At 34.4% G+C, this 17590-nt stretch overlaps 4 protein-coding genes across 4 annotated transcripts; all 4 read left to right on the top strand.

Annotated features, from left to right (window-relative positions):
- Positions 1–530: 530 nt before the first annotated feature.
- LOC102662952 (uncharacterized) lies at positions 531–3459 on the top strand. The gene is made up of 7 exons (XM_041012901.1): positions 531–1140; positions 1854–2024; positions 2116–2222; positions 2286–2325; positions 2745–2799; positions 2940–3009; positions 3132–3459. Exons 1-7 carry the CDS (start codon positions 531–533, stop codon positions 3261–3263), a joined length of 1185 nt encoding a protein of 394 aa, XP_040868835.1. The 3' UTR covers positions 3264–3459.
- Positions 3460–4679: 1220 nt separating this feature from the next.
- Positions 4680–8773, top strand: LOC100802911 (UBP1-associated protein 2C). The gene is made up of 6 exons (XM_003554154.5): positions 4680–4857; positions 6035–6155; positions 6377–6520; positions 6790–6986; positions 7532–7607; positions 8203–8773. Exons 1-6 carry the CDS (start codon positions 4727–4729, stop codon positions 8542–8544), a joined length of 1011 nt encoding a protein of 336 aa, XP_003554202.1. The 5' UTR covers positions 4680–4726; the 3' UTR covers positions 8545–8773.
- Positions 8774–9672: 899 nt separating this feature from the next.
- On the top strand, positions 9673–12131 carry LOC100807690 (transcription termination factor MTEF18, mitochondrial). Its single transcript, XM_006604320.4, has one exon. The coding sequence runs from the start codon at positions 9828–9830 to the stop codon at positions 11556–11558; it is 1731 nt and encodes a 576-aa protein (XP_006604383.3). The 5' UTR covers positions 9673–9827; the 3' UTR covers positions 11559–12131.
- Positions 12132–15043: 2912 nt separating this feature from the next.
- Positions 15044–17258, top strand: LOC100802389 (uncharacterized). The gene is made up of 2 exons (XM_003554153.5): positions 15044–15415; positions 16564–17258. The coding sequence occupies exon 2, from the start codon at positions 16614–16616 to the stop codon at positions 17022–17024; it is 411 nt and encodes a 136-aa protein (XP_003554201.1). The 5' UTR covers positions 15044–15415; positions 16564–16613; the 3' UTR covers positions 17025–17258.
- Positions 17259–17590: the final 332 nt, after the last annotated feature.

The raw sequence follows: 17590 nt of genomic DNA, 5'->3' as shown, positions 1-17590 counted from the left end.
TTTGAACTATCTAACAAGAGATTAGGGTGACAGCACAGGACTTGGGACTTAGGAGGGATCCGGCCGATCCAAAGTAATGCACGTAGTTGTGCTTGCTGCTGTACGTTGAGTAATAGATTAAAAAAATTAGGGCTGTCTTGCATCTATGAATTAAGAATTATGAGTACTGAATATTAGTTTCTATGTGATGCTACAATGCATGATATTTTTCATAGGTCAGAATGTATTTAGACAAACATCTTGTCCTAATACATTGAGAAATTCGTTTTGTAGGAGGACACCACTATGTCTGTATACATTTGTTAACTTTTCCTCTCACTGTTCACTACTCACATTTTTTTATTCTCCCACACACCCTTTTGTTTTATTTTAAATAAAAAATATATATATTTGAAGTCTTTTATAGGTAGGGACTGTTAATGCCTTTTTTGTTTTCTTAACTGGGTTTAGCATATAAATGAGCATCACAGAAGTGTAGTAACTAAAACTGCATAAGAGTTTGAGACTTTAGGTTATAGGTTGAGAGAAGCATGTATCAGTACAGTTCCCAAATGTACGGAACTGATTGGGAGTCCTACATGGAGATTAGCAACCTAGCCAAGGTTGTCGGATCAGAACAACTGAGTTTTGAGCCCACAAAATCACCCTTCAACATTGTGACAACTCCTCTTCAAACTCCACCAGGTTTTTGTGCAAGTGCAACCAAAAGCCTTGTGAGTTTTCAAGCTCAACAACAACATACTCATCAACATCAGAGTGAAGTTCCCGCTTGGTGCTTTGAGTTTCCAAAGACGACGACGATGACCACAACAACAGCAGACTCGCACATGCTGAATATTCGCCAAGCTTCTGGAGATAACTTCACCACCACAATCACCATCAAACAAGATCCACCGTCCTCTCAATTCACAAGCTCCTTGTGCCGGCCAGTTGCTGAATCTTTCTTTTCTAGCAGTGGTGCAGATTGTCGTTCTTCTTCTGAAAAATATTTTAAAATTGCTTCTTATTCCGAAAAACATAGTTGCATTCAGCCTGACAGTATTCAATATTACGATCTCTATTCACAAGAAGATGATACATTACTTAGGGATGATGCTGCCACAGATGAAGGGCCCCTTGAAATTTCCTTTCAGAGAAACCAGGTACTTACTTCCTTAGTACGTGGCTGTAATAGTTTCTGATTCCATTTAAAGTATACATGATTTGGCATGAAATCATCCTTATTTTTCTTGGATAAAGATCTTTGGACTCTCCTATGCTATTAAACACCTTGAGTGAGAAAGAAGGAATAGAGAGAGAAGGATAAGTATGCTAGTTGATATGGGAGTCGGTATATCATTACTCTTTTTTCTTTAACAAAAAATTGTTGTAGTTTATTTTACTTTTTTATCTGGGATTTCTTTAGAGCGAAATTTATTAGGAAAGTAATAAGCGGACACCTAAGTGCTATATATAACTCCTAGAGAGATAAAGAGAAAGGAGAGAGAAGTACATATACGATAGTAGTAGGTGATAGTATGGTTTAATAGGAAGAGAGATAATGAGAAATGTTAGGTGTTAATGAAGTGTTCACTTATCATTACTCAAATGGTTACTCTTCCCTTACTACAAAAATTCTTATTTAGGCATGATTTATCATACACAGTCAAATTAATTGTTGATATATGAAGTGTATGGACCACATTAAAATACACGAACATATCTCTAATGAACATATAAACTATAAACTATTTATTTGAGCATCTCAAGTAGATTGTGTGTAACCTAAGAATTTCTCCTCATTCATTTATCAACTAGTTAATTTGTAATATACTTATTTCTTGGCTGATGAGATCTAATATGTGTCTTACTATAATTGGACTCGTGTACAAAGCGAGAAAAGCAAGCTCCTCATCGACTTTGTGGGGTTGCATGTGTAGCTTCTAGCAACTCTGCTTCTAGGAGAGGCAAAAGAAGAATAAAATGGACCAAAGATCTGCATGAGCCATTTATGATGATTGTTAATAGCCTTGGTGGTCCCGAAAGTAAGTTAACGAAGTATTAGTTACACTTAAAACATAACTACAAAGAAATCTCTTGTTACCCCATACTTGATTTATTCATTGTTAATCGCAGAGGCAAAGCCTAAAGCTATACTAGATATGATGAAATCAGATTTGCTGTCCATTTCTCACGTTAAAAGTCATTTGCAGGTAAAACTATTACCAGTAAACAAGTACTATGTTAGCAACCACTTTCACACCTAATTGGCTCTCTAATATTTTTGTAATATAAATGCCTTGCAGAAATGTAGGTCTACTATACACATGCACAAAGCTTTGCAGGGTAAACACTACTTCTGTCATTGTTGATGAGTTATATTGCTGCAATCAATGCATACCTCATGAAATTCCTTGAAAATATTTCTTTTGAACTAGTATATGCTATTGGTATGCTCGATAGGAGTGAAAATAGAGAACTGAAATTTTATAAGATATTTGGACACACCATAAGTCCAGATACATCTCATTAACATTCTTCAAATGTTCACCATATGATATTTAAATACTTCTACCAAACACTGCCTTCTATCTGTTTTACAACGTGCACGGTGTACCCAAACCAGCATATTTTCGTTTACATTTTTAACATATCATGTTTGCTGGTGATTATTAATTAATGTACACTTTCATGCATTGAACTATAATGTCATTCTCTGGTATTAGGGGTGCATTATATGATACAGTTACCACTTTGTTTTTCAGAAAGATCTAAGGAAGGACAGAGAACAAATGGGGAGTCTGAGCTTCAAGTCAAAATGTAACATCAATTAAACTACGGCAATCTACACTTGTTATGATACTTTATTATTTGCAATTGCAAGAGTTTTTTCTCACTAAAATGCCAAGCAGTTAAGTGCAGCCATATTTGTTTTCTTAAATTATACTTTTAATTTGCAGCCATATGCAAATTGAGGAATCACGGCAACTACAACTAGAGGTCCGGAGGAATATATGCCAACAACTAGAGGTATTAATACACAGAATTGCTTTGAAGGAAATATCTATAGAACTAACTTAAAAGTGTTTATGAAACTCAAGCATTTGGACTAACTTACCCTTTAATATTTATTTTTCCTTCGGGCCTACTAGATGCAACGAAATTTGCACACGCTAATTCAACAGCAGAACCAGCAGCTCAAAGTAATGTTAGATTACCAAAAGGAAAGAACCAAACTGGAGAAGACCCTTTATACAGAAATAGAAGCGACTGTCCCCAAATGATGGGTCAATTGTTTTGTTTAAGTTACTCTATTTTCCTAGCTGTGCCATGTGTCATGGCTAGGGCATATGCAAACACCATTTTGCTGCCTTTGTTTTGCATAGGTAATCAAGCATGTAAGGTAAGAAACGATTTTTGGGCAGCTACTTCAAAATGTAAGCATGTCTTGTATGCTCTTATTGAGCACTCCCACACAAATCTCACACAGCATTCATATACACAAGGAGAGTTGTCACAAAATTAAGAGAACAACTGAAAACACTATTCACTAAGTGAGAGTCGTATACAAACAATATAATACTTGTATTTATTATACCCTTCACATAGTGACTTAACAAAACAAGTCGTTTTGACAATTACGATTTATAATTTCTTTTCTAATGTAAATTATACTCAACATAACCCCCATAGTTCATATTTTCAAATGACACTACAATTTATTTCTCTATAAGCAACACAAATCACATATCACCCTTTAATGGTTTGGTTAGGATCAGGTTTGGCGCCGAACCTAATTTATATAACCCATGGCCCAAAAGAAGTCCATACAACTTTAATGTGAGGATAAGAAAAAGTTTTCATTTTCTTTTGTCCATAATCATGACGCTTCAACTTCATCTTCTTGTTTCTCCAAAACATCGTTTATTCCCAAATTCCAACTCAACTAATAATATCATTAAGGATAATAAAAAAATTCAATCCACCAAAAAAAGTAAACGCCCAATCACATTCAACCTCCATCCTTCTCATAAAATGGTCTCCTATTATATACAAAGGAAAATAGACACATTATATATATAAAAAAAATTCTTTGAACATTTAAAGATGTAATAACATCAATATCAATGTTTTCCAACAAATCTTTCTCATTAGATAAATTTTGGTAAATTAGTATTTTTTTCATTTAATTTATTATTTAGGTTCAATTTATTATTCTAATTTTTAAAATTAATTATTTTTTTAAAGTGTATTTTATAGCGATTTAAAATTATTTAGTAACAATTTTAAACTGTTACAAAGTGTGATTTCTCACAAGTTAAACTGAAGGATCAAAATGAATGAATTTTAAAAATTAAAGAATCAAATTGAATAAAATAAATAAATTTAAAGACTAAAAAACTAATTTAATCAATTTTTTTAAACTAAATAATTTTTTTTGTGACATTGATGAACTTAAGTAGATGTTTACTTTATGAAAAACTGGCTGGCTCTGGCTACCTTGCGGAGCAAACAAAATCTCCCCCAATCACACTGCCTGCTTACTTTAAAACATAAATAATAGTCTCAAACTCTAAATTAAAAAGTAGATATATAAATTTATTTATGGTGTGAGTCATGGCGGAACACGGGCCTTTTGAGTTTCTTCGAAGAGAAGCCCAGTGTGCATGTATAAGAAAGGCCCAATTATAAACCTAATGCATTTTTGCATTGTTTGGGTTCGGAAGGTGAAGAGGAGAAAAAGACTATGGAGGGTTTGAAGAAGAGAAAGCTGGAGCTGGACGAAGCAGGCAACGGTGAATTGGCTTCCAAGGAAGAGCTTCGCTTCCTCATTGAACCTCTCGCTAAACCCCAGCTCGTCGATCTTCTTGCTAAACTGTGCGTTTCATATTCTCCTTCTTCTTTTCTTCCTCATCTGCAATCAGTTTCAGTATCCTCTTTTGCTATCTTATTTTTGGTTTCGGTTTCATCCATTAGGGTTGTTGCAGTTATGTTCCTCCTTTTGTTGAATTGTCAATAGAGAAATAGGGGAACCAAGGAGGAGAGAAAGAAAGCAAAACGATGCTTTTTTTGTTTTTGTATTATAATTTTGTATATATAGTTCGTTATGGGTTTATTGGTTGAAGAAGTGCAAATTGGAAAGCAGTAGTGCCTGCTCGGGACTTTGATATCTAGTTTTTTTAACCTAGTTGGATTTGGAACTATTTAATGGAGTTTGGACTTGTAGGATTTTTTTGCCTTAATATTGTTGAAGTATGGGTCGTTATGAATTAGGGTGAGGAGTCTTATGCCTAGGAATTGGCATTTTCACTGTATAACCATTGTCATGACCCTCTGGGAATATTTTCAAACTATAATATGGACAACATTACAACTTTCCCCTTCATACATTTCCATTAAGCTGTCCCTCCCTGGTCGCCGGCAATTTCAAGTTGTAGGAATGAAAGAGGCTGTTTTGCATAGGCTCTAGCTGATGACACGTTTTTGACCCAGACCCAGTGCACTTAGTCATCAAAGTTCTAAAAGGGTGAGCCAATGCAAGGTATTTTCTCATAGTGGGATTTCAGGAGGATAGATGTAAACAGCCTTATCCTTGCTAGTGGAGTGGGTTTTGAGGATTTGAACCTTAGACGCATAGGACGCAAGGCAGTCATCTGAGGTTTGCCAGCTAAGGCTTGTCTTCTTTTGTCATCAGGGCTCTAAACTGATAAGTTTAGCTTTATTATAATTATAACAAGATGAGACGAGACAGTTGACTAATTGTACATAAAATATAAAAATCAAAACATAAATGCTAGATGAAAATGATTTTTTTCACTGAGTCTGGTATTGCTTTTGCATTAATTGGTCTTAATGCAATCCTTTTTTGGTTGCTTGCATTGCTTTATAAATGTGTATACACCATGTGCATCTGTCATTTTTGAATATTTAGTACCTTCTGCTTGCTCAGTGTGCTTGCATTCTCTGAAAAAGGGCCATAAAAGTATTGCTCCCACTTGTATGCTGTGTGATTGACCGTGTGCATGTGTGTTTGTTTTCATGTTGAGGCATAAAGAGGGTCCCAATATCCTTCAATTGCAGAAGAAATAAAAAGTATTGCAAGTGCAGATCCTGCCCATCGAAAGCTTTTTGTTCGTGGCTTGGCCTGGAATACCACTTCAGAAACATTGCGTGCTGTGAGTGCATTGATGACTGTGTTTAGTGTGTCGTGCATGTGATTGTTTCCATGGCACATGGAATGTGCCCAAAAAGATTTATTTATCCAATGCCAATTTCCATATCCCTTTATTTCCAACCCAGTACCTTGTCTCTGAACTCAAGAAACAAGACTCAAAAATAAAATTCTCCCTTCTTTGTAGATTGCTTCTTATAATTGTATGTTACTTTCTTTTTCCAGGCATTTCAAGAGCACGGAGAAATTGAGGAAGGAGCTGTGATCTTTGATAAAGTGACAGGAAAATCCCGTGGCTATGGATTTATAACTTTCAAAAATATGGAATCAACTCAGCAAGCATTGAGAGCCCCTAGCAAGTTAATTGATGTAAGCTTTAACCCATTTTGTTGCGTTGGATTTAGAACTCTCATGAATCTGCAGTTTTGCTTTAGGAACATCATTTTAACTGACTTTGCCTCCTTGAGGTCCTTAACTCCCTCCTGCCCCATAACTGACCTGTGTTAGAGTTTGTCCATTTTGCCTGCTTGTGTTTCCTGGCCAACACAATAAATAAAAATAAACCAGTAATTTCTGCCACTGTCTGCAGCCATCTTTACTACATTCCCCTGGTTGATTTTGGTGATTCTTGCTTTCAGGGGAGATTGGCTGTCTGTAATCTAGCTTGTGAGAGTCTAAGCGGAACAAGTAGTGCTCCTGATCTTTCCCTGAGGAAGCTTTATATTGGAAGCTTATCACCAGAAGTCACAAGTGAAATTCTCCTTAACTATTTTGCGAGGCATGGTGAAATAGAGGAAGGTTCAGTTGCATATGACAGGGATACAAATGAATCACGGTAAAAGTAGCAACATACTTTATTTGTATACAATGTTTAATAGTCTTTTTAATTTCTGTAAGAGCAGTTCCAATGCCTGACAGCCTGAGAAAGATAGTTGCCAATTTTTTAGAGCAACCCACTTTAGCATATATATTCACTGATGGAGAGATACCAGTGCTTGTTTCTGAACAAAACTGTATATTCACTGTAGCAACCCAAAAAGGTGCAGCTTTTCATTTTTTTTAAAGAAACTGGTTGATGTAGTCTATAGAGCAGTGGTTATATATAGAGCTACATCTATATATTTGCAACAGTCATATAGAGAAAAATCTGTATTTTGACAGTCCAAAAAAATTTTCTTTCAATATTATCAATTTCAAATATCTCTTTTTGTGCCAATTTGTTCTCTCAAATTCTCAACTTTGTAGTTCCAAAATTTTGTTTTCTCAAACTATCAACTTCTAAAATTTGTGTTTAGCAACTCACTTATTGGAGATGCTCTAAGTAGCTTTTGTTACCTGGTTTTCACTTTAATGTTATAATTGTTTTATTTCCAACTATAGTGGTTTTGGCTTTGTCACATACAAGACAGCGGAGGCTGCAAAGAAGGCCATAGATGACGTAGAAAAGATGCTCGGGGTAAGAAAACACTTTAATTTTTATATCAAGTCTGAGGTTAGCTGTGAGGGTAGGACATAATTATTTCTATGCTCAAAAAATGTGTTGGAATTGTGACAAGAAAAATGAAAGATTATTTTGAGTGAAAAAGGCATCATAGTTATATGGTGAAAGTAAAAGTTCTGTTGAAAGAACGGTTGTTTACACACTTTCAGGTAAATTTGCTTTTTTAGCTGCATATTGGATTTTACTTCGCTGCACGCATCTGAATTTTTGTTTAAATTTTTATCCCTATTTTGACAAAAATATAAAGTTCCTCTGTTGTATTTCATTTGGAGGACGTTCGTCCTTTATTGGTAATTATCTAACAGTCTGATCAATAATCTCACCCTAAATCCCTGTTCTTAGAATTAGAGTAAACACTGAAAGGGGCTTTGGTCTCTAGCATTATGCACTTGTGGTGAAAACCAAAATATCTACTTTCACACGTGTTTTGATTGAAGTTGTGTGAATCAACTGCTTTGAAGCTTATGATCATGTTAGCTGAAATTCTTATTATAGCCTGCAATAGCTTAAGGATTCATGCCGTATAAATATTGTTCTTGTTTCATTGCAGGGAAGGAATATAGTTGTAAAATATGCTGATTCCCACAAAGGTAAAACTGGCCAGCCGCCATTTCCTTCTGGAGTGGTTCCAATGGCACCCTTACCTATGAACCCAGGATACATGCAACCTGGAAAAGGTCATGTTGGTTCAGGGCCCCCAATCAATTACAGTTACCCCCAAACAGTAGCACCATATTCTGCATCTCCTTATCCAAACCCTCCTCCCACTGCACCCTCACTTTATCCAATACAATGGCAGATTCCTTATCCTCAAGTTTCTGCAAAGAAAGACCAACATGGGGATCCGCCTGCTGCTGTAGGAATGAACCCTTATTACTATCCCAAGCAATGAATGTATTTAAAACTAAAGATGATGATTTTGGTACTCGTTTCTTTTCTTTGCCTTCCTTTTCAAATCGTTTTAGACCCTAGTTACCTCTCCTATCCCCATCACTTATTAATGCAGTTCTGCGACCTTTCTTTGCAGCTATTGATCTCTTGTAGAGTTTTGACATTCTTTTTTATTACTTGTAATATTGACTATAATTTTTTTTATTAGATTTTTTTCATAATATTTTAAACGGGAGTAACATTTCTTTTCTGCATTTAAGCTCTAAGACTTTGAAGTTTCAAATCATTTGCAACTGTTTGAGTGGTTATTTAGTCTCAGTATATGGCGTAAATTATAAATTTCTAAAATTTTAAGTCTTTCCTTTTTGTTGTGATATCGTTCACGAACCACATGGCCAACTATAGTCTTAATAATAAATAGTTTATCATAAATAAATAAATATAGAACTCCAAATTTCATAATGACAAATTTTTAGAAGTTAATTTGAATTTCAAATAAATTACTGAGAACAAAATTGAGAAAACAAAAAACGTAAATAGGTTGGTTATCTTTACAAGTTAACTTATCTTTATATGTCAATTGAAGTAACTTATGGAAATAAATTATAAACTACTGAAATAAGTTTATATTTGATTAAAGTGGTTTATAAGCATGTTAAAGGAGATTATACGCACTCCAAAAACTTTAACAAACAAGTATGTAATCTTTAGCTTATAAGCTATTAAAGTGTTTTACCAAATACACGGTATCAAATATAATAATATAATTGCATAACAATTTTAAAAAAATACACTGTATTTTAATTAAATGTTTTACATTTGTAATCTAATAACATTTCTAAAGGGATAATAAGTAAATAAAAAAACAACTTATTTTTAATATATTGAGAACATAATTTTTAAATTAACCACTCTTCCCTCTCGTATATATAAATGTAGAAGACTATATGCTTATGTAGGTTTTCACCCCCTCACTGATTCACTTTAATATATATCTAATTCTTGAATTTTAATATTTTAAGAATATCTATCAATAATTAAAAATAATAATATATTATTATATAGTTTATTTATCAAATTTAAAATATAATTTATATGTTGAAATATTCATCTCTGCCGGTAACATGACATGAGAGTTTCCACATGGATGTTTGTGTGCTTCGGCTCACCCTAAACTGAAGTGCTTAAAATGGAGGACAAAGCCAGAGCTCTCCACTGCGGCGTTGACGGAGGAGATGTGTCTTCTCTCCCCTAACCATCCAAAACGACACCGTACTGCCTACAATGTTCCTCTTTCGAAAATTCAACGTTCATAGCCTCATCCTTAAACCCTGGCAAAACCCTAGGTTCCTGAGCACGAAGAAGAAACCCCCGAAATCCGGTACCAAATTCATCGGAAAAGCCGCCCTCAAAGAAGCCCAAGCCGCACTTCTCGAGTACCTCCACTCCACACGAAGCCTCAACATCGTCGACGCCGAAAACATGTGCAGAAACTCACCCTCCTTCCTCCACGACCTCCTCGCCAAATCCCAATCCCAAACCCTAACGCGGCACGTCGACAACAACAACAACAACAACAGCAGCAGCAGCAGCAGCACCACCACCACCACCAAACGCTCCATCTCGCGCTACCTCCGCTACCACCCCATCAACGAGTTCGAGCCCTTCTTCGAGAGCGCCGGCCTCACCCCTCCCGAGTACGCGCCCTTTCTCCCGCGCGACATGATTTACCTAAACGACGACGCTTTGCTCATGGAGAATTACCATGCCCTCTGCAATTACGGCGTTCCCCGCACCAAGATGGGGAGGCTTTTCAAATTGACGCCTCAGTTGTTTCGTTACAAACCCGGCGTTTTGATCTCGAAGCTTCGGGATTACGAAAAGCTCGGTGTTGCGCGGAGGACTTTGGCGTGTGTGGTTGCTTCTAGCCCCTGCATTTTGGTTGGGGGTGTTGATGTTGGTTTTGTTAAGGTTGTGGAGAAGTTGAAGGGTGTTGTTGGAAAGGATGTTGATTGGATTGGGGAGAATTTGTTGGATATGTTGAGCGATCAGGGTTGTTGTGATTGGAGGATAGTGCTTCATGTTTTGTGTTTGCTTGATAGGGTTTATAGTGAGGAACAGTTGGGCGATTTTTTCATTCGTCACCCTAGTGTTGTTTTTGAGGACTCTGGAGGAAGTGTGTTGTCTCTGATTAACTTTTTGTTTAAATTTGGGTTGTCTCTGGACCAGGTTTCTCTCATGCTTCTCGAGTTTCCAAAGATTCGGGTCACGAAGTTTTTGTCCAACTTGAGGCAGTGTTTTCTGTTCTTGACCGAGATTGAGATGGAGGCATTGGAGATTGGGGAGATTTTGCAGTCTCAGTGCTTGGTGTTGGGTTCCTTCACTTTGAAGAAAACGATTACTTTGCTTACTAACTTGAATGCTGGCAAGAAGCGGTTGTGTAGAGTTGTGAGGGATGATCCTCTGGTAATGAAGAGTTGGGCTCTGGGAAGGAGGATTCAGCCTTTCGTGAACTCATATTTGGAGTATGAATCAAAGGAGCAGAAGAAGAAGTTCATGCTCAAGTTGGGGTATGTGGAGAACTCAAAGAAGATGAATGAGACGATTAGGTTGTTCAGAGGTAAGGGAGCTGAGCTTGAGGAGAGACTTGATTTTATTGTTAAGGCTGGGTTGGATTATGAGGTTGTCTGTAAGATGATTCGAGATTCCCCGCGGATTCTTAATCAGACAACCGATAGGATCAACATGAAAATTGAGAATCTTGTGAGTTTAGGATATTCTATATCGGATTTAGCTAGTTTTCCTTCATTTCTTTCCTATTCACCTCGAAGGGTTAAGCTTCGGTTTTTGATGTATGATTGGCTCAAAGAGCATGGAGCTGTAGAAGCGGGGCTTGCTTTGAGCACTATAATTGCATGCTCTGATAAAGCGTTTGAGAAGCTGTATGTGAAGCGCCATCCATCTGGCCTTCAAGTTTGGCAGGATTTGAAGGCACAGATTTCTTCTAAGTTTTAGTTGTTTGAAGAAATCCTCCACTTCAATTGGTATTTTTTGTCTAAAGCAAACATGAGATAATAAATCCAGTCTTTCACTGAGATTTAATCACTTCTGATGTGAATAATATTGGGTGAATGTGGCATCTGTTTGTGGTTCAGATAATTGTGCATCCCCTACTTTTACTGCAAGTTGACTTGTAGATATGGTGTGCACATTGCAGATAGCCAATTGAAGATCAGATATGTTAGCAGGCATCGCATTGACATGAAACCATCATGGACAACTAGAATACGGGTTTTCATGATCTAACACCATGGGTTATTGCTGATTGCAGATATTTATGACATGGCTTGTAGGTGGAAGAATGTTGACTAGAATAGATAGATCATTTGTTATCAAAATCACCTTCTTACCCGCTTACCCCAGTTACATTGTAGATCACTTCCTAGGATATGATTTTCTAGTATAACTAGATGTCTAGGTATGTTCTTCAAGTATGAACCACACAGCGAATGGAACTGGTGAGAGTGAGAAACTCTATTTATTTTTCAATTGAAAATTAGATGACCTGGTTTGTTGGGTTGAAAGCTATCAATTTGTTAACTTGATTTTTTTTTCTAACCTAAGTTGTTAAGAGGAACAGACATTCTCTTTGCAGTTCGGCATTATGTAATAATTCGCCTTTGAAATCACACATTTTTTTATTAGTAAATGTTACTTGTTAATTTTTGTTAAAATGTTAGTGGGAAGAATTCAAACCCATGACTTCTCCTCCCCCCTCCCTTCTCTCTTCAACCTTCTTCTCAACCATCAAGTCAATCTTATATTTTTGTAATTTCTGAAATCACACATCTTGTGCATGTATTGATATAAGTTGCATGTAAACGTAATATCAGTGTTGCAGAAAACCCACATTGCATCTGATAGAATGATGTCCCTCTCAAGTCTCATCACTTTTGAATTCAGTATCTATATCAGAGCCAGCTAAAATTATTCAGAACCTTCAAACTCAAAAGATAGCAACTTGGCAAAAATAATGAAATCATAGATATTTGCCACGGGACGCAAGATGGATAATTTATCATAGCTACTATATAGTCTGGTGGCAATGTTTTTACTAAACACTTGTCTAATATCAATTTGAAAAACAGAAATTGAGAAAACAAGTGACATTGAACTATTGGTGGGTTGTTATTCCTCCACACTGATGGGTTGGAATTTCTGCCTTTCTTGCTGAGGCAAAAGTCCAGTATTTAAATGCAAACTTTAAAGCAACGGGACTTACTTTTAACTTACCACCGTTCAACATCCTAAATAGTTGTTTATTATAATAAATAAATAAGTTTTATCTACATTTTTTTGGTCAATTATATAAATGAGTCAAATTTATGTTTTGTAAGCTTAATGCTAAAAGTTTGTAAATAATTTGCGGGTTGTTGTTAATAATAATTGTTGAGGAAAAAATAATTCAACTTTATGGTTTTAATTGATAATAAACAAAGTTATATAGTTTTAATAAATAATATAAATAATAAAGTTACTTAAGGAATAATAAATAGTTATTAGATACTTTTAGTGTGTAGAAATCAAAAAGTGACATTTTGTATGTTTAAAAGATTTAGTCTTATGGAGATCATCTTAAGAGTGTATAAGGCAAAACTTAATCTTCCTAGAAGTGTTTGACAACTTATGAGCAAGATTGAAGACTATTTTATCTTAAGATCATTGAACATTTCTCTATTGTGTGACCAAATAAGATAAAACATCAAGGTCAAATTCTGAAAGCATAGCAATCTTAAATATCATGTTTGACACAAAGTTGAATATAAAATATAATCCTTCAAAGAAAGTAAATATTTACATACAAAAATAGAAAATTCTATTTTTTTTTCTTATCTTCTGCAACTTCAGAGGAACAAAGACAACATTCACAATTTGAAGATATGATTTTTTTTAAAAAAAAAAGTTTGAAGATATGATAACAATGCTCAAAATCTTTAAATGTAGAGTAAATGCACGCACTATTCATATTTTCAAAAGAAGTACTTCCAAGATTGAAGGTTCTTATCTTTATAAAAACAAATATAAATAGAAAGATTGAAACATTCGATGTTGCTAGTTGCATTAACTCAAATCTCAATGACCTATTACATATTTTTGCTTTAAGCGTATTATTTGTATATTTTTTTAGTGGGAGACTTTCGTTTTTAGTGTATATCAAAAATCCTTAAATATATCCTCCGTCTTTTTCAAAAAGGTGTATGAAGATATATGGGGAAAAATACTTGAAAAGTGACAATTAAAACTATCCTTATAACTTTTAAAAGTCTTGGTAAAAATGTTGATGATATGTCAAGAATTGAAGGTAATCTTAAACTGTAGGATAAACTAGTATAGGTAATATGTATTGATTTTTTTACTTGCATTCTTTATATATTTTTCTAATAGAAGAAGGAATTGAATTGTAAAGTGTTTCCTAATGAAAAAAAAAATAGAATTTTTTTAATTTTATCAAAGTTCTTTTTATTATATTATCTTTTTCTTATAGATTTTTATTATATTATCTTAATCTTTAAACTAGCTTTTCTTTGCACAATCTTTCAAAGGTTTTATGAACAATTTTTAAAAAAATTTATCAAATTACTTTTATAGATAACAAAACATAATTCAACCCCATTATCATATTTGTACTTATTCAACAACAACAACCATAACTATTAATTTTTATATAAGAACAATATATACTTACAATTTTTATTAAATCATCATCATATAGTTATGTTCAAATAATTTCCCCCTTTTTTTCTTACTTTTATATCATCTTTCAATATGAGTGAGTCAAGTAAATAACAAATTAATAATCTTAAAAATAGTTTAAAAATATAATTGACAGTAAAAAATTTAAGTTATAGAAATAATTCAAACCAACTCGGATTAAGTTTTATATCATATATTTTAAACTACCTTGAAAATTTTGTAAAATTACATAAATTATTTATGCCTTTTTTTATATACTACAAATTATCCCTAATTTTATCTACCTTTATACTAAAAGATATACACTACACTAACATCTCTTATTCATTATACTAATCATTTTAATGGTTTAAAAAACACTATGTCGAGCTCCTCCATAAGGAGGATTACTATGAATGTTAAAAAAAAATCATATAATTTTACTAAATCTTATTTAACCAAATAGATTCAATTTGAGAATTTTTGTTAACAAATGAAATTTTAACTTTAACTATTTTCCTTGACGTACTTAATTCAACATGTTTTCATTCCGATAACAAATAAATAATTATAGGAAAATAAAACAAGAGATTTTAACTTTAAACCTTTTTGTGACAGTATTAGGTTGGTCTTGCTATAACTTACGTAGGAAATAGGAATACTTGATCAAAGGACAAAATAAATTATCAATATTTTTATGACAAATAGTCATTAATGTTATCCTACAGTAATTAAAGAAAAAGGAAAAAGAAAGAAAATTTCAACACTAGGCTAGCTATCTTCCGTTTTTCTATTTTTCCATCCTACTTCGGCTCTTTTTCAGTTCTCTCTCTCTGCCTTGTTTCAGTTCTTTCTTTGGTCACTGCTCTCTAACCTAGTTCCACATTTTCACTCACCAAGTCTCATCTTTAAGCTCATATTTCTCTTCATTCACATCACTTCTCTGATCTGTCTCTTCACACTCTTTGACCCCGATCAAAATTTTGACCCTTTTTTCTCTCTCTGTTAATGCTTTGCATCAAGCCATTCACAGAAAAACCCCTGTTTCCATCTGGGTCTACCCTCTTTCTGGATTTTTGTTATCTGATTTTGTAAAATGGGTTGTTTTTTATATACAGAAATTTGATTCAAGATAGGAGGTCAGCTTCATTTCTCTTCTGTGTCTCTTGCTTCCTCAATCTCAATTCTCTGTGTAAATCTATAATGTTATTGCTTACTTTTTCTTTTTTCTATTTCTATTTCTGATGTTTATCTTCTTCTGTTTTGATCCTTATGATGAACTTGGAAAGTGGTTTAAACTCTTATTTGGTATTAGATTTCTTTTTGTTTTGAAGCTGAGGAGTTCGTGAAGTCTGCTTACATTGAGCTTGAATTAGATCGAACTTAGGCTTTAAAAAATCTTAATATTATATGCTTTTTGCATTGAAATTGAGTTTTTATTGTATTTTGGGTTTCTCTTGGCTGTTGCCAGAAAAATGAAGCTGGCTTCATTTTTTCAGCTCCGGACTCGGTGATCCGCGATGTGGTGCAATTTATTGCTAAAGAAAATGATTTGTAAATTGAAATGAAATGTAATGTTTTAACTGTTTGATGTCTTTGTATTTTTCCTTGGTGAAAGTGAAGGTAACTTAATCCTTTGATTGAATGTTCTGAAATAAGTTGTTCAGAATTTCAGAAATAGTTGGATGCAAGTCTAGTGTTTGTGCATGTTTTATTTTTCTGATTATTGACCAAAGAAACCATTTTCTGCTATGATTTTTCTAAACGGTGTTTAGGTCTTTTTATGTTGTCCATTCGAAAGAGTGAGCATATGTAAACAATATCCCGAAGTCCTAGCTCTTGGCTCGCATCAGAATTTCAACTGATGCATTCTTTATTCGATCCTTAAATAGTAATAAACTGAAGATAAGTTATAAATTATAATTGCATACTTGAGTTCTGTTACTTTTGATTTAGTATAAACGAATAATTGATGCAAGTGATGCTTAAAAACAAAAAATTGCATCTGATCAAGAATTGGTTTCGAGTAGCATCACTCAAAATTGATGGGTAGTTTTTTTTGTATTTTTATCAATCAATGCTAGTTGTTAGTTTTTTATTAGAATGTTAGAGGATGGATTTGAACCCATGACCTCTACCCACCCCCCACCCTATCTCTCCCTTCAACCTTAGAACCCCCTTGAACCCTTGAATGTGGACTTTTAACTATCATCTTTTAAACTCATGTTTTGTTTCAGTTATTTGATCTTTGTTTGGCTTTTGAAGTGTAATTGTTTTTTCTGTGCAGATTTCTTATAGAGAAATTTTAGTACATTTTGTCAACAAGGGCTTTTGGCAATGGGCAGAGGCAGAGGAAAAGGGAAGAAACAATCTGTAATTGCTGAGGATCCTGGAAGTGGTGAAGAGGATAAAGTTCCAGCTTATAGAAGAAGAGGAAGACCGGTGAAGCTACTAACAGATGAAATTGAAGAAGTGGAAGTAACTGAAATAATTGAGAAAGATGAGGAGAATGTGAAAGGCAATGGTTCTACCAATGATTTGAAAACTCAGGCTATCACAGTAAATAAAAGAAAAAGGAAGAGATCTACACAGGTTAAAGAGAAGATAGATCCCTTGAAAGAGGACAATGGCATCCTAGCAAAGCCAGGCCCTGATGATTCAATAAAGTCTACTGGATTCCGACAGAACAGGAGCCGGCGTAAGAACAAGCCTCGTCGTGCTGCTGAAGCCGGGGTAGATTGCAAGTGAGCAAGGTTGTCTTGGTGGTTCTGTTTTAAGCCCTTGGAATTAATGGAGTTTTGTTATCACGAGGCAGGGCTTGTTTGATTGTGTAAGGCTTGTTATGGTTGCTTGTTATTACTCATTTTGCTTTTGTAACTTTCATGTGCTATTTCTGATTTTGATTTTGAGGATTCATAGCAGACTGTGCTCCTTTAGTCTTCTATAAAACTATTGCCAAAAGAAAGCCTGAAATTTTGTAGATATTCTTTTTTCATTACGAGTAGGTACAAGAGGATTTCTCATTTCTCTTGATTAACAAAGTTCTTGATACATTTGTTTACTTACTCAACAAGCATGAGTGATGTCTAGTAATCTAACTCTTGTTGAATGGTCCAATGCCGATTGAAATTCCAAGTCTTCTACAACGTGTGTCAACAATGAGCCTCAATGTCCTCCAATCTTGCATTGAAGTTTTCAACATAAAGCGTCGAACGTCCATCTAATCAACTTAGCAATAGGTGTTATAACATTTTGGCCTTTTGAGTGTTATTTTAGTCTCAAAGGGAAAAGAAATATGCTTAGGTATCTCTAGC

The sequence above is a fragment of the Glycine max genome, chromosome 19, assembly GCF_000004515.6.
Source record: "Glycine max cultivar Williams 82 chromosome 19, Glycine_max_v4.0, whole genome shotgun sequence".
NCBI classification, from domain to species: Eukaryota; Viridiplantae; Streptophyta; class Magnoliopsida; order Fabales; family Fabaceae; genus Glycine; species Glycine max.
The sequence above is the reverse complement of the archived record's forward strand: the minus strand, read 5'-3'. Positions and strand labels throughout refer to the sequence as shown.

Excerpts from the sequence above, each read along its gene's own strand:
- LOC102662952 (XM_041012901.1), top strand. The coding sequence starts at position 531 with ATGTATCAGTACAGTTCCCAAATGTACGGAACTGATTGGGAGTCCTAC. Across the intron at positions 2,025-2,115 it reads TAGCCTTGGTGGTCCCGAAA|AGGCAAAGCCTAAAGCTATA; the intron begins GTAAGTTAACGA and ends TGTTAATCGCAG. Across the intron at positions 2,223-2,285 it reads TACCAGTAAACAAGTACTAT|AAATGTAGGTCTACTATACA; the intron begins GTTAGCAACCAC and ends AATGCCTTGCAG.
- LOC100802911 (XM_003554154.5), top strand. The coding sequence starts at position 4,727 with ATGGAGGGTTTGAAGAAGAGAAAGCTGGAGCTGGACGAAGCAGGCAAC. Across the intron at positions 6,521-6,789 it reads CCCCTAGCAAGTTAATTGAT|GGGAGATTGGCTGTCTGTAA; the intron begins GTAAGCTTTAAC and ends TCTTGCTTTCAG. Across the intron at positions 6,987-7,531 it reads AGGGATACAAATGAATCACG|TGGTTTTGGCTTTGTCACAT; the intron begins GTAAAAGTAGCA and ends TTCCAACTATAG.
- LOC100807690 (XM_006604320.4), top strand. The coding sequence starts at position 9,828 with ATGTTCCTCTTTCGAAAATTCAACGTTCATAGCCTCATCCTTAAACCC.
- LOC100802389 (XM_003554153.5), top strand. The coding sequence starts at position 16,614 with ATGGGCAGAGGCAGAGGAAAAGGGAAGAAACAATCTGTAATTGCTGAG.